A 16958-nucleotide genomic window follows, 5' to 3' on the forward strand; every position below is an offset into this window, starting at 1 on the left:
TCAAAATTACACTGTTACTAGCATGCAATAAAAACAACACCTTTCATCTTCCTTACACAGGTAAGAATACCTTCAGAGCCAATAACTTTGATCAAATGAGTATTTTTTGATCCTGCCCCACCCGTGTCTTTGGATTCAGGAAAACTAATAGCTGAAGGCATTCTTCCCAGCTTTATTCTTAAGCTGAAAAACTGGTTTGGTACTGAAAATATTTTGCTCCCAAGATAACAGAATTTCCCAAACTTTAGCATTCTTCAGTAACTGAGCTGTCCTTATACTTTTTCCAATGGATAAGGCAGTCTCAATATATGATAGCATCAGCTGTACAAGGGAAGATGTTATCTAAAATATACAGTATATTTTTAAACAAATATACATTTCAACTTAGGCATGTACACAATTCAAATAGCTTGATGCCATACAATTGTTTCCACAAACAATTCTGAACCTTAAGTAATTCAGGGTATTCTGTGACATTATTCTGAAGTAGCAATCTCTAGTATAAGCAGATTCTCTTTGTATTTCTTTTTTTTTTTAGCATATAAACAAAAAGGGGTAGAATAGAAAATCTAATCCATTCAGTATGATCATTTCTAGTCCCATCCATTTGTCCACAAATTTCGAGATTTCATCCTTTTGATAGCTGAGTAGTATTCCATAGTGTAAATGTACCATGGTTTCTTTATCCATTCTTCAACTGAGGGACATTTAGGCTGTTTCCAGGTTCTGGCTATTATGAATAAGGCTGCTATGAACATGGTTGAGCATATGTCCTTGTTGTGTGGTGGAGCATTTTCTGGGTATGTTCCAAGGAGTGGAATAGCTGGGTCTTGAGGAAGCCTTATTCTCAGTTTTCTGAGAAAGTGCCAGATAGATTTCCAAAGTGGCAAGCAGAAAGACTCACATGGTATATACTCACTTATAATTGAGCACTAGCCCAAAAGGCATGTCCCACGAAAGTCTTCACTTACCGGGAGATTGGGATAGATGTGAGGATATCCCTCTGGGACTCTAGGTAAGACAAATACAGGAGATGGGGAAATAGGACCCAGAGGGTCCTAGAAACCTACAAGAAGAACATTATGATGGGTGGATCAGGACCCAGGGGGGTCTGCTCAAACTTTTGCACTAACCAAGGACAACACAAGTAGTAAACATTGAACCCCTACTCTGATCTAGCCAATGGACAGGACATTCTTTCCAGTTATGTGGAGAGCGGGGACTGACTCTGACATGAACTCTGGTGCCCCTTATTTGACCACTTCCCTATGGTGAAGAGGCCTGGTGGCAAAGAAAGAATAAGCAGGCTACCAAGATGAGACTTGATAGCCTATGACCATATAGTGGGCAGGAAGTCCCCCTCGATCATAGACCGAGGGGAGGAGAATGGGGTGAAAGCGGGAGAGAGGAAGGAACAGGAGGATACAAGTAATAGGATAACCATTGACTTATAATATGAATAAATTAATAAAAAAAAAGAAGAAGAAATCTAATTTGAGTAACTCTAAAATTTTAACTGCTTATAACTTTAAATTTGGCCAGCAATCCCATCTCCAAGAATGGGAGATCTTCCAAACTCTGATAATTATTTCAACTGACAGGAGCAACTGTTCAAGCTCAAGGCTCCTTCTGGTTTACAGAGCAAAAGAACTGTCCCCAGACATACCACATCATGCTGCACAAAGCTAATAAAGAGGCACTTGGAGGCCGAAGCCTCATGTCCAAGTCTCCAGTGGATCTTGTTTGTGTATTAACACTGAGGCTCTCTGTACACAAGATGGAGATACAGGCACACACATTCCATTTCTGTGTTATTAACATTAAAGTCCCTTTCTGATGTCACTTGACTGTGACAATGAACCTGGTATTATAAGACTTCTGATATCCAGTACAACTGTGGATATGCAAAACTACTTTTATTATTAATGATAACTCTAAACAAAGGGCAAAAATATTAAAATAACCTGCTTTAGGAATATTATATAATGTTAAGTACACTCAAAATGATGATTTGGCCCTTTTCTATTTCAGGTACAAGTACTGTAGAACTTAAACTAGACAGGATGTGAAGACCTCCCTTTACCCTCCATGTCTGATGCTGCCATCAAATATGGTAACACTGTTATTCACACAGACTATGCTTAAAAAGAGCTGACATATACTCAACACAAATTCCATTTTTTAAAATGTGAATTTTATAATACAACTTCTCTTACAAATGCTATTGACTATGACACATGATCCACAATCTTCTGCTTTGTTTCCCAAAGCTGCCTCCCTCCTGAATTTTAGTTTATATTTTCCACAGCCACTCATTTCATCTTGTGGCAACTCATTTGTTAGGAGTATATTTTCTTGTAGTGAAAGTGTGACTAAAGGGCTCAAGAAGACAAATAAATTACAGCTTCTGTCGCTGTTTCATTCCTATATACACAAATGCTTTTTGCATATACATAATCAAGTTTAGGCTGACTGTGCCCAGACACTTTGCATAGAAGCCCCGAGTTAAAGTCCAAGATATTTCCCTACAGTGGCATATGTGTGTATGTGTTTATGTGTATGTATAGGCAAATAGATACAGTGACCTATACATATAGCCTACTATAGTACTCTACATATGGTGTTTATATCCCTATTCAAAGAGATATTCTTTACTCAGTGATTGTGTGTGTGTGTGTGTGTGTGTGTGTGTACCATATATGTGATATTCTGTATGAATATGATTCAAGCATTCTTAGTGTGGAATGGTTCTGCTTATTCAGATTCTGTGGCCACAACAGCTGGGAAACCACCTCACTCCTACCACACATAAGTCTTCAAATGATTACTGCTAGGACCTAGAAGAAATCCCTAGGAGAAAGCCAAGAAGAAAGCTTTTGTGTTGGCCATATGAATGATGTCAGATAAACAGCAACGCAATTGCCCACGGTCCGGCCAGAAGGTACCATGGCAACACAGCCATAGATAAACCCTGGGCTTCAGTATCATCCATCACAAGCCCGAAACTTAGCTTCTAAGTGTAAGAGTCAAATACTGACAAAGGCACATGGGCTGCCTGAGGCAGAAGAGGCTGAACAGACACACATGTCTTGTTATTTTCTTTCTTTCTTTCTTTCTTTTTTTTTTTTTTTTTTTTTTTTTTTTTTTTTTTTTTTTAGTTTTTTGAGACAGGGTTTCTCTATGTAGCCTTGGCTGTCCTAGATTCGCTTAATAGACCAGGCTGGCCTCACACTCATAGCGATCTGCCTGCCTATGCCTCCCAATTGCTGGGATTAAAAGTGTGTACCACCATACCTGGCAGGTCTTGTTATTTTCAATCCTTTTATTTTTCAGCGTCCACAAGTATTAAAACCTGGAAAAACCTGCTACCTCTTCTGTGCTCTAAGCATAAAGATTCAATGTAAGTTTTAATAAGAAAGGCTTTTTAAAAAAAGATTAGAATCCTGTGGCTGGAGACAGCTCAGTGGGGAGTGCTTGCCTAGCACGTACAAGGAAGCCCAGGGTTCAAACTTCAGTGCCGAGAAAAGAATTAGAACAAAGCAAGCAAGAAATTGCTACCCCCTCCAAAAATGATATACAAATTTTTATCATGAAGATGAAAAGAATACCTAACATAATTGAATTATAGTTCAAAGACTATAATATTTTCAAATAAATTACCTTTAAAAAAACTGTGAAGGATTTAAACTCAAACAACAAAAAAATAATTTCTATTCATTATGGAACTTCTAAAGTTATCCAGTACACCCATAGGCTATAAACACACACAAAAGCTAATTATTTCAATTAATGCTGCTGCATTACTTAAACATTTAAGTATGTTAATGATATATGTATCCTCTTAACACTGGGAAGAAATTATAAAAGATTTTCTACCCAATTACCATAATGGGGTCCTCTTCTGCAGAGGTCCTAGAAGTAAACAGTTCTGATTGCTCAGATTTTGTAGGTACAACAGCAGGGAAAACACCTTATTTACACCTGCCCAACCTCATCCATTCACTCTGCCTCAGCATCTCCTTCCTGAACATGTTCACTGAGGTTCTGTTTTCCCACTGAACTTCACTTCCCCTGCCTGCCTTATTAATGCTCTGCTTTGGTTCTGTCTGGTTTCTTTCTTTTTCTTTCTTTCTTTTCTTTTTCTTCTTTTTTCTTTTTTGGTTTTTTTGAGACAGGATTTCTCTGTGTCGTCCTGGCTGCCCTGGAACTCACTTTGTAGACCAGGCTGGCTAAGAACTCAGAGATCCACCTGCCTCTGCCTCCCAAGTGCTGCTGTTAAAGGCATGTGCCACCATACCCTACTCTGTCTGTTAACTACCCACTGATGCAAGGAACACACACAGGGTACATATATTCTCCATACCTAACCTGTACCTTGCACAGTAGAGAAGAACACTTTCAAAGCTCCCTACCCTGAGAAGCTATGTCCAATGTGGAGAGACAGGTATATCACAGAGTGGAAGGACCATAGAGAAATAAAGCAGGTAAGGGGAGGCAGCAGGCAGTGGAGGTGGACATGACGGTGTATGACTGATACTTGCTGTGCTCACAAATATGGCAAGTCCTGCAAGACGAGCTTTGAGGTCAAGACCTAGAACATAGAAGAAAAGCTACTTCCATATCACAACTATGTATTGTCAGGCCAGTTGTTACTATAGCTCCCAGGGTTCACAGCTGAATAAGAGTGGTAATTACTTTTCATCTCTAGTAGACTGCATAGTGCCTTCCTGCCTTATGAAAGCTAGCCAGTAAGAATGAAACTTCCGGGTTTGACGCTGCTTGATGTCTGCATGTATGTGCTATCTTCAGCAATTGAGTCTCCAAATTGTCAAATTTGGAGAGAGTAACCAAAGGCATTGACAATAAACTAAAATGTTTAGGTGTCTACAAGCCAACCTAGCACTGGATTGTTAGCCTGTGGCACTCAGTAGGAGAATCCTTGCTCCATTTCAGGGTAATCCCATTTAAACGTTCTATACATGTGTATGTATATATCACATATTTTCTCTATTTGTGGATGTAAGCTTTGACTCTATAACATCCATAAATGAGAGAAAATGTGATATTTGTCTTTCTGAATCTGGGTTACCTCACTCAGAATGACTTTCATTCAACAACTAAACATTCCCTTGCATAAATGTGTCACATTTTCATTAGTCATTCATCAGTTGATGAATGTCTAGGCAGTTTCTATTGCCTGGCTATTGTGAATAGAGTAGCAGTGCCCATTGATGAACAAGTATCTCTACAGAGTCCTTTGTATAGTGTCAGAATAGTATAGTTGGCCCATGTGTCAGCTCCACTTCCATCTTGGTGAGGAGCATCCACACTGACTTAGATAGTGGCTGTACCAGTTTGCACTCCCCTAGCAGTAAACAACAAAATCTTTGCCAGCATTTGTCTTCATTATTAACTATAGTCTTTATGCAGTGCACTGGCTCATAATATTTTCTCTTCTAAGACTTTGTACCTCTGAGCATCATCTCCTCTTTTTCCCACTCCCTCCTTTCCCAGCCTCTGGTACCCTCATTGAAGTATCAGCATCCAGCCTGCAAGCTGGGCCTCATGCTATGTCAGAGTCATGGTAGAGGACTACAATTTCTAGGAACACCACGGGCCTGACAGAGGGCAATCTGTTAGGCCAGGCGGAGGCAGAACTCAAAGAGATGTGGCCTGTATTCCAGAGCAGGACCTTCACCATGCAGTGTCCCCTCGAAAGACCAGCTGCAGGACTGGGCAAGGGTTGGTATCACAGAACCTAATAGACATGATCTCTGTCCTCACTACACTGAACGTTTCATGGCTCTTCCTGTCCTCCTATAGGAGTAAGCACGTTTGTATGGATAATGCAAAAACAAAATTTAAAAAAAAAGCACAGTTGTCCCATGCAGATGGAAATGAGCCAGCTCAGAGGGGAGAGCAGCATAGCAGCAGCTAGATCCTGGGTCAGAGAAGAGACATGTAATGGCATCTGAGCAAGGTGGGTCATATGATACATTTATTTTTTAGCTTTTCAAGAATTCTATCCATTAATTTCCATAATGACTGTGGTGGTATGCCATCCCGCCAACAGTGAATAAGGCCCCCTTCCACTACATTGTGTCCAGCATCTGTCGTCAGCTGTGCTGCAGATCTTTGCCATTCTGACTGGGGTAAGATAACATCTTGAAGTTGTTAAGATTTTCATTTTCCTAGTTGCTAGGGAGTATGTCCTTTTTTTTTTTTTTAATATATTTGGTAACCTATTTTTGCTCTTTTAAGAACTCTATGTTCATGTCCTAGGCCCATCTTTTTTGAATGGGTAGTTTGTATTTTTGGCTTGGTTTTTATGTAGTCTGGATATTACTCCTCTGTCAGATGTACAGCTGCCGAAGCTTCTCTCCCGCTCTGTGGGCTTCCTCCTTACCTGGGTGATTGTTTCTTTAGGTGTGCAGAAGCTTTTTAGCTTTATGAGATCCCACTTGTCAATCGTTGGCCTTAGTTCTTCAGCAAGTCAAGTCCATTTCAGGAAATCCTTCCTCCACCTACATCACATTCAGCATCGCCTCTTTCCTTCTAGCAGTTGACAGGATTCAGGTTTCGCCTTTAGTCCTTCACTCCATTCAGAGTTGTTTTTTGTGCACGGTGATAGCTGCAGGTCTCCTTCATGTGGTCATCCAGTTTTCCAACACCACTTATTAAAGATGCTTTCTTTTCTCCAGGCTATCTTTTTACACCTTTTTCAAATATTAAACAGCTGAAATTACATGTATTCATGTTTAGATCTTGGATTTTGTTCCACTGGGCTATGTCTATTTCTGTGCCAGCACCACACTATTTGTATCACGTGGCTCTGTAATGTCTTAACATCTGGAATGGTGATCCCTCCAGGATTGTCCTTTTTTTTCTCAGGATTGTTTAAGCTATCCCAGGTCTTTTGTGATTCCATATGAATTATAAGATAGTTACTTCTATTTCTGTGAAGAATGAGATGGTGATTTTGAATGGGATTGTATTGAATATATAAATAGCTTTTAGTAAAAATCGTCATCTTCACAATATTAATTCTACCAATCCATGAACATGGGATGTTCTTTGATTTTCTAGTGTCTTTCTCTCTCTTTCTTCAGAGACTTAAATGTTTAATTGTAGAGGCCCTTCACTTCCTAGGTGAGGTTTATTCACAGATGTCTTATCTTCTTTGAAGGTATTGTGAATAGGAGTGTGGTTTGAATAAGAATGGCCTCTGTAGGCCATTTGAATTCTTAGTCACCAGAGATCGTAATGGTTGGAAAGAATTAGAAGAATTAAGAGATGTAGCATTGCTGAAGAATGTCTGAGGTTTCAAAAGCCCACACCCAGACGCTCTTGCACTCCCGCTTTTCTCAATCCCAACAGATCAGGATGTACCCTCAATTTCCTTCTCTTAATGCTTGGTAGGCTTCAACTGTACATAAAGAACTATAGGAAACTAAGTAATGCTGAGAATGGGAGAAATAGTCTTCCCCAGAAAAGAGCACACCACTGGTTATCCAACACCAAATGGTTAGCCCTAAAAACATACACATAAGTAACATAGACTGAGTAGGTTATATATATGAATGTGTGTGTGTGTGTGTATACATATATACATGTATGTAACAGCAATTAATGAGAGAAAACAGGCACAAATTGGAAAGAGAGCAAGAAGGGTATATGAAAGGGCTTGTAGTGAGGAAAGAGGAAAGAGAAAAGATGTAATTACGATGATAAAAAAAATAAAAGAAATAATTTAAAAGAAGAGTCATTCAAAGACTCTAAAGTAAACTTAAGGAATGGTCACATATTGGAAGGAAGAGCAGGCAGCATAGTCAGGAGGAAACACAAACATTAGAGTGAGCAGGCAAGGCTTTGGCTTCACCAGATACAGCATAGCATAGCACAGCCCTAGAACATAGGCACCAGCCCGAGGAAGCACGCAGGCAGGCTCCATTTCTAACCCTGGCCAGGCAATATAGCCTAGACAAGAAAGCTGAGATACAAGGCAGGTAGAGTAAAGGCTACTGAGAGAGTGGCATGCTGGGTCTTTAATGAAGGACTATGGGAAATGGATCACAGGAAAAGAGCTGAAGAAATAGGAGGGCCGGCTTGAGGTGGAGATGCCTGAGTGTGAAATGTGCAGGCCCTGGATCACTAGAGAGGGCAAGGCTAAGGTGTTAAATAGATAGAGCACCAGATTCTCCCAGGCTTCTCACACCTAAAGTCTCAATAGGATGTCCTCCCCTCTTACCCACTTTCCTGGTAGGTACAGTTTTTCATGGGGACGTACACCTTGGACTAGTGTCTCGATATAAGTGAGTATATACCATTTAGCTCTTTTTGCTTCTGTGTGAACTCACTCATTATGACAATTTCTAGTTCAATCTATTTGTCCACAAATTTTGGAAATTCCTTGTTTTTAATAGCTGAGTAGTGTAGATGTACCACAGTTTCTTTATCCATTCTTCTACTGAGGGACACGTAGGCTGTTTCCAGGTTCTGGCCATTATGAGCATATGTCCCTGTTGTGTGGTAGTGCATCTTCTGGGTATATTCCAAGGAGTGGAATAGCTGGGTCTTGAGGAAGCCCTATTCCCATTTTTCTGAGAAAGCGCCAGATAGCTTTCCAAAGTGGTTAAAAAAAAAAATAGAGCACCAGAATAGAGGGCTGAAAAGGTCATAAAAAGCATTAGAAAAAAAATCACAGATCAGATCAGAGCGTGCCATCAGAAAAGAGAGCTCTGCGGAACAAGGGTCCACTATGCTAGGAGAATCTAGAATGGCCTGGTAGAAGAATGGCAGGACCACAAGAAATCAAAGTGTTGGAGAGGAGGAGAGAGCAGGATGCCTAGCAAACCCAGGAGGAGCGGATAGCATGCAGGGAAGAACACAGCAGTGCTGCACAATGTACCAGCCACCCTGGGAGTAAAGACAAGCTGGGAGAAGACAGTCACCACACAAAGGTGATGGGGACATAACGGTGCTAGAGAGAGCAGAAAGAGGAGAAGGAAGGATGTAGGAATCACAGGTGAACTAATTTTCAGCTAAGGAGCACATGCTAAAGTTACAGGAGCTAGGAAACGTGGAAACCCTGTCAGAAATAAGACACTTAGAAATATAGGGTCAGGAATCCAGACACTGTGGACTCATCTGCTGTCCCCTGTCACAGAGAGTGAGGCCTTAGTACACTCTTTGCCTTGAGTCTCCAGGCAGCATGAGAGGGAGGTTATGAGGGAACAGGATGAGACACAGGGAATTCAGAACTCTGTGTAGAACTTGGTAGATCCCTCCTAATCTCTTATATGTTTGGGCACTAGAGCCTTATATATTTTTATTCTTTATTTACTTATATTCCATCAGTCAACTAGTCTATCATCTTGAGATCACCTTAATTCATCTGCACCACATCTGATGCCAAACCTGGAGGAGAAAGGGAACAGGCTGTGGACAGGATGGCTTCTTCAGGGCACTGATACTTTACCCAACCACAGCTTTGCTATTTCATTAACATGTCTTATGAAAAAGAACAAAACCACTCAACAGTTTATACAGCAGCACTGTCAAGTATCAAGAGAACACTGGAGAAGTCACAGTCAGGCACTCCATTTTTCAGCTACACTAATACATTTAAAGAGACATGGGAATCCCATGCCAGTACAGAGTGTTGGCCACAACACGCCATGCTACCTTCAAGGTAAAACAAGTGCTAGCCTTACAGCGAAGTCCTTCTTACCACCAGCCAAGTGTAGTGTCCCTCCAGGGCACTGTACGACTGCACTGGAGAAAACACACATCCCAAGGCTGCCTCTAATAATACCCCACAGCCTACACACTAGCCCACATTAGTAATATGCCATCATTGGTTCCACAAAGCAGCACCATGAATGCATTTTTAGAGTCTGATGCTCCTGCTATTCCATAATTCCTCCCAGAGCAAGAGTAGAACATATTTTTGCTGTATAATTTAAAATATAAAATAATTGCTACAACGAAACAATTAACATTATGCCATATTTAATGAAATCCATGAGGATGGCTTACCTTAGTAAAGGCCTACTTCTAGTCTTTCCTAAAAATAGCAAATCATTAGGTCTCAAGAGATGACTCAGTAGTTAAGAGCACTGTGTACTCTTTCAGAGAACCTAGGTTTGATTCACAGTACCCAAATGACAACTCATGCCATCTGTAACTCTAGTTCCAAGATACCCTATGCCTTCTGTCATCCACAGGTACTGCATGCACATGGTACACAGATATACATGCAGCCATATATATATATAATATTTTTAAACTTTAAAATAGCAAATCATAAAATGTTCTTTTTTCCCCCTCTACCAATAAACCAGAGAACCAATAAACTACAGAAGCTTACAATCCTTAATACAATCAAATGTCAACCTGGCCCTAGAATCATTTATATAATAAACAATTCAACCTATCAGTTTCCATCTGAAATAGCCCACAGTGGCCAATCACAGCAACACATTATTATGGAGCTTCCCTAAAATCACTGTAAAGGCTAGCCAGAATAGTTGCAGTGGTGCAAGACTAAGCTAAGGCTGGTATAAAAATCTCCTGAGGGTCTCCTAAGGAAGACTACTGTTACCGTCAACTCTCAGCAGGAAGGAGACAAGCAGACCCCAGGCACTGAGGTATCGTGCAGACCTTTTAACTGTAGATGTCCAAGGAGCTATGGTGTAAGTCTGCTGGACCCCAGTGGCTACTGCCTCCAAGGGAGCTAGCTCTCTGGCCCTAACCCATCTCTCACTAATTCTCACAATCTTCCTTTGTCACCTATAAGCCTCTGAGAGGGTGATATTTCCACTCTTCAATTGCCTGTCTCTATTGAATTACAAGATTTCTGCCTGATTTAACTATGTAACTAACACACATACCGTGGAGTCTTCTCTGGAGTGCTTCTTCTTCTAAGGTAATCATATAAATTTGTTCATCCAGGTCTTCAAGAATCTAAATTAAAAGATAAACTACTAAATAATGCAGTGTGACCCACTCACGTACATGACACCTCAGGCTCTGCAGCCTACTGTTCTAAGACCATGTGTTGTATTGACTCAAAACTAAGACCCCAAAATTAAAATGTCCAGACTATTTAACTTATGGAAGTTTTAATATATTTTTCATACTTTATTTGTAATACATTTATGCTTTTCTATTTTATTACTAACCAAACATTTCAAGACTCAATGTAACAAAATCTACATGCATCTAAATTAGATATTCTAAGGCTGAAAGGATTACACTTTGTAGCATTCTCAGGGGCTAACAAGGACATAAATTTTAAACAGAGAGAGACACAGCAAATACAACTTCACGCACAAGCTATTATTTCAGAGCTAAAAGGAAGAGATCATTTAGTGTAATATTTGTCTCCCTTGTGTTTTTTATCTACTCTGTAAATCAAAACCCTATAAGCTGGAGGCTGGAGAGATGGCTCAAGCCAAGTCAGCCATATGCAGTCTAGCTTCCTCTACATGGCGTGTTCCAGGCTAGGAGAGCTACACAATGAGACCCTGTCTCAAAATTAAAAAAACAAAACAAAAACCCCATAAACTATTCTGGAGACAGATAGGACATCCCATTTTTTTTACCTGGACACAGTAAGTACTTCCAGGAGTACTGGAAGATGAAGTCATAAAATCCACCTGAGACAAAGCCCTAGAGAAGCAGTGTGCTTACATAACACACGCAGCAGCATGTTGTAACAGCAAGCAGGTAAAGAATTCATCAATCACCACTAGTTCTTCACTGCCTTCAAAACTGTAAAACCTAAAACTGCTATTCACTTCCGGCTTTGTTAACGTAGTTGTCCTAGGAGAAGAGTCTGTCTTTCTGGCTCTGAAGGAAGTGTGAGGGCAGCAGGCCTAACAGCAGTGCTCTCTATCACTCAAGCCCAAGCTACTGATTCCAGCAAAACAATAAAAAGGGAAGAATTGCTGGAGAAAAGCAAGGATGGGGATACCTGTTTCTGTTCACCTGCCAACCTGACAAGTTGCTCTAAAATCATGTGATCCCCATCTGAAAACACTCGTAAAGCATCCTCTGCTTTCTAGTCCTTGTACAAGTATCTGTGGTCCTGCTCAGCCACTAAGGTACCACTGAATAGATGTGCCACCAGATCCACACTGGGTATAATAAAATAAAAACAAAATGAATAGGTAGATAATAAACAATGACACAGAACGACCATCACATAAGGGGAGGAAAGGGAAGGAGACGTTCCAAAGAGCTCACCAAGGCCAGAGAGCATGAGGTCCTAAGCAGGAGTCATCTATACTCAGTCGCCTGGCTAACCAATGAGAGAGTAGCCCAAGACTTACTCAACAAGGGGCAGAGACAAGAGCTGTCCTCTCTGTCACTGTTTCCCATCACTTTCCACTGTTTGAATTTAAATCCATCCCATTTCCCTGTTCTAATACCTAACACTTTAAGGACTGTCATTTTAGAGTGTGAACTATTGATAATTCTAACCACAGGAGAATCACAGAGATGCGTGCCATGTGCCTCTGAGTGTCCCAGCATCTTCATCACTCCATACCCTAAGAGGCGAAGGCTAAACATCACAGGGAAACTCCAAGTCTTTCAGGGCCTTGGCTCATCGCTACCATGGACTAGTAGGAGCTCAGACATGGGCACTCCATGAGGACAGCAACCAAGATAAGAATTCCACGCAGTAACTTTGAGAATGAACATAAACGTCAAAACTGAGGCTTAAGTAAAAAATGTTAGCAAAGGTCAGAGGGAAAAACTACTTCCAGTTGTGGGAAAAAACCTTCGGCCAATGTTTCTGATAGCTAAAACGCCAGACCTGACTGACAACTGACTCCACAAAAGGAGCAGGCACTTGAGGCAGAGGGAGCCAGAGAGAAGGCAAGTTCCTGAGGAGATCACCACTCTGGGACTCATGGTAGACAGACAGACAGTGCTCTGGAGCCTGAGCTGCAGGTTCAAGCTTGCGCTTATCTGGCTCTGTGACCAGCTACTCAGCCTCCCTGGACTAAAGCCAGTTTACCTAAAAAATAACCATCACCCCACTCACCAAGATGAAATGAAACTGAGTGTCACATACAGCACTTAGAGCCAGCATGGGACAGATCCAATTACTCAGTAACCTGCCACTGTCACTAGACAGTAGAAGAAAGGAAGAAAGTAAAAACAACTAAGGCTGTGAACGTGTTGTTAACAAGGCAGCATGGAGAGACACACAGAGCACTCAGAAGTGAGGAGGTGGAGCTGGTGGCTCTGCATTAGTCAACAGGGCTTAGCAAACTATAAGTGGCTTCCTTGTCTTTTCACTACCATCTGTTGATGAGATACAAATGACAGAGGACTTTCAGAGCACAGGGCAGAGCAATAACAAAACTTCAAAACAAGAGTGAAAATTGAACACTTGTCTACAGAAAGTAGAAAAACAAAACAAGTAGAAGAAACTAAATGAGCTTGGTATCCCAAAACGTCTTTTAAAAGGAACTGAATGAGAGGATGTAACTTCAAAATCCAACAAGAACCATAATATTGCCTTAGTAGGTTCCCTTAATGAAATCCCCAGAGGGAGGACAGACACATGGCCAAAATGGCTCAGCAGGTAGCCCTGGTCACTAGCCCAGGTAAGTTCGGAGAAGGCAGTGCAATGTGACCACTGTGGTAGCTGAACTTCCCCCCATGAGACTGCTGGACACCGTGGCAGGTACACAGCACTGCAGACTGAGCAAGCCCAAAACAGAGAGCAAAGAGCCCTGTGGCCACAGCAAGGCAGCTTCAAACTGCTCTGACAGTCTGCGAAGGAGCGGAAGGGGGCAGCACACGACACGGGAAGAATACTAACTGTGTAGATAGCTGAGACTCAAGTTTGCGGGCAATAAGGATCTGGGGGGTTAACTTAAATAACAGATTTTCTAGGAGTAGCTAAGAAGTTATAATCTGAATAATTTGCTCAAAGACCAGAAAATAGGAACAGATTGTTATAATAATATCCACTAAAAGACATTTTAAAATAAATATTTAACATTTCTAAAACACAAAATATAATTCAAGATATATTGCACATATTTTCAGAAACTGGTTTATAAATCAAAGCATAGATATGGTCAATTTTGGTTTGTCTCTGTTTTGTGTTTGTTTGGGAGCTTTGGTTGATGTATTTGTTTTAGCTGTAGACAGCTCTCGCTCTGTGCCCCAAATAGCCTTGAGCTTGCAATCCCCAGGACTCTCATACCCTACAATCAGAGGCATCTACACCCTGGTCAGCTATGTGATCGAGTTTGAAATAGAAAAAATTACTGTTGGATGCAGGGCAATGAACACACAAAATACTTACAGACACCTGCAAGGTTTGTCTTGAAATTTTCTGTACAAACTTTTACTTAAGTGCACATAGTTAGTACTTTAAAAAGCAAAAACAGATTTTGTTTGCAAAGATTAAAAACTTGATTTAAAAAGTTAAAAATATGAATTATAAACCAACAAAAATGTTGTCCTTAATTTTTAAATCTTTGTTACATAATGAAATACATAAACACAAGTATTTAGCAAACATAAACAAGATACTTACCGCTGGCTTCACCAGCAACTGGCCCACCACTGTGAACATACGGGAAAGGCCAACTGGGGTACACACTGAAAAAATGAGAAAAGAGGCCCTCATCACTCAGAGAGACAGGCTACCAGTGAGCAGGAAAATCAGCCTACAGAGCATTTTAGGTATAGTCTCATCTCCAGGTACTTTGTCAGAAAGCCCTTCCACTCCCCAGCAAAGAACCAGGGCATTGTGAGGTGGCCAGGCATATCACACGAAATGTGAAAATGAAAGAAGGCTACAATGGTCAAGATCCTAAAGATTGAACACTCTTGTTTAAAACAAATTAAATAGACCCAAGAAAAGGACACACAACATTTCACCTGCTAGAACTAAGAGCCAGGAGGTATCCAAAAGTGACAACTACAGTCACAAGCCCTTTGACCAATGCTTAACAAGAGTCTGGTATCTTCAGGAAAACCAAACGAAGTTTTAAATAAAGACTACAAATTCATCAAATAAAGTTTTATTCTTTCCATTTAAAGTACCCCAGTATTATACCTGGACTAGAGGTAGACATAAAGAATATGTACATGGGGTACATGCTAAGAGTTTTGTGAACCAGGCTGTGGTGGCACATACCTTTAATCCTAGCACTGGGGAGACAAGGCAAGTGGATCTCTGTGAGTTCGAGGCCAGCCTGGTCTACAGGTGAGTTCCAGGATGGCCAAGGCTACACAGAGAAAAACCCTGTCTCAAAAAGCCATTTAAAAAAAAAGTTTTGTAGTACATGTGTGTATGTTCCTGTGTGTCTTCAATTCAGTATAAAAGCCTACCCTTAGTAAACAAAGGCGCCCAATTATTATTAAAATTTATTGGGAACAATTTTTTAAAAAGTCAGGGACAACTCAAAAAACAGTCTCCATTATTTAAAAATTTCATCAGGAAACTGCCACAATTTTCCAGGGTACAAGACAGCGTCACTTTCCTGTGAGCATCACATTGAAGAGTATTTATAAGCTGGGAGTGGTGGCACACATCCCAGCACTCAGGAGGCAGAGGCAAGCAGATCTCTGTGAGTTCAAGGCCAGCCTGGTCTACAAAGAGAGTTCCAGGACAGCCAGGGCTACACAGAGATACCCTGCCTCAAAACACCAAACAAAACAAAACAAAAACAAAAACAAAAAAGAGTACTTACAGAGAAGCAGCAAACATCCCATCAGTGAGATGCAGGAATATAAATAGGGCAAGTAGAACTCCCAGAGATCTGTGAAAATATCAACGCATTTTAATAAGCTGAAGTATAGCACATTAAAACAGTCCATCTATATTTTGATAAGCAGTATTATGTGATAAACATTTTAACTGCTTATTTGAGTGTATTAAAGTCTAATTTCTAAATTACAAAATAAAAAGTTCTAAAGTATGAAAATAAGAAGTAACCTTTTTAAAAAATTGTTTCAAAGGGAGAAAATGCTCCGCTGAAATTTAAGAACAGAAGACAAATAATAAAAAGTATATGGAAAACTGCTTAGTCTTCTGAAACAAGTAAATATTCATTGCTTTGCTTAAGTATCTCTAAAGACATCTAAATTCTGTAAATTAACAGAGAATTAGCCACACAAAGAATTATTTAAAATCTTTTAAATCCTGCCAGATATGGTGACACATGCCCTTAATCCCAGCACTCTGGATACAGAGGCAGACATCTCTTGGGAGTTTGAGGCCAGCTAGTATACAAAACAAGTTTCAGGACTGCCAAGGCTGTTTGTTATACAGAAAAATCTTGTCTCAGTACATTAATACATAAATAAAATGTAGTTGTATCCCAAACTCAGGTGCCCATCATAGGAACTAGCTAAGAAAATAATCAAGTACCATATAAAGACTCCATACTGGCAGCATCACTGTCAATCAGGGCGGAGGCCACCCACACCATCCCAAGAATCAGCAATGCCAGAAGCAGCAGCATGACCAGAGTTTCCAACACACGAGCTCGAATTCCCTTCAAACACAACAACAGCAAACACATTTTAATACTTTATATTATCTCATGAGCAACCAAGCTTCTATCTGAAAGCATAAAAATATCCTTGCCCTTTAGGAGGGTAGAAAATATATATTCATACTTAATTAATTTATATTATGTTTTTAATATAAATCTATATTTATTAGAGAAAGCCCTAAATGTTTATGGTTTATGTTTAGAGTGACTTCAAAATTATTTTTTTAAGCTAGGTATGGTGACATATACCTGTGATCCCAGCACTAGGGAGGCAGAAGTAGGCAGATCTCTGTGAGTTCGAGGCCAGCCTGGTCTACAAAATGAGTTCAGGATACCCAAGGCTATGCAGAAAAACCCTGTCTCAAAAAAAAAAAAAAAAAAAAGAATTAAAAATTTAAATTATATTTTAAAAATATTTTTAAT

The 16958-nt window shown here is 40.3% G+C and overlaps 1 protein-coding gene across 2 annotated transcripts in view; it reads right to left on the reverse strand.

Moving 5' to 3' along the window:
- The window catches only part of LMBR1 (limb development membrane protein 1), a 117514-nt gene that overhangs the window by 39917 nt on the left and 60639 nt on the right, over positions 1-16958 (reverse strand). For both annotated transcript variants that reach the window (XM_084786955.1, XM_084786956.1), the window contains 4 exons: positions 16409-16535; positions 15729-15797; positions 14567-14631; positions 10893-10965 (listed from right to left, as the gene is read on the reverse strand). In XM_084786955.1, the coding sequence (XP_084643081.1) occupies positions 10893-10965; positions 14567-14631; positions 15729-15797; positions 16409-16535 (334 nt within the window). The remainder of the gene's footprint in view (positions 1-10892; positions 10966-14566; positions 14632-15728; positions 15798-16408; positions 16536-16958) is intronic.

This window comes from Acomys minous (genome assembly GCF_964271855.1).
Source record: "Acomys minous genome assembly, chromosome: 6".
NCBI lineage: Eukaryota > Metazoa > Chordata > Mammalia > Rodentia > Muridae > Acomys > Acomys minous.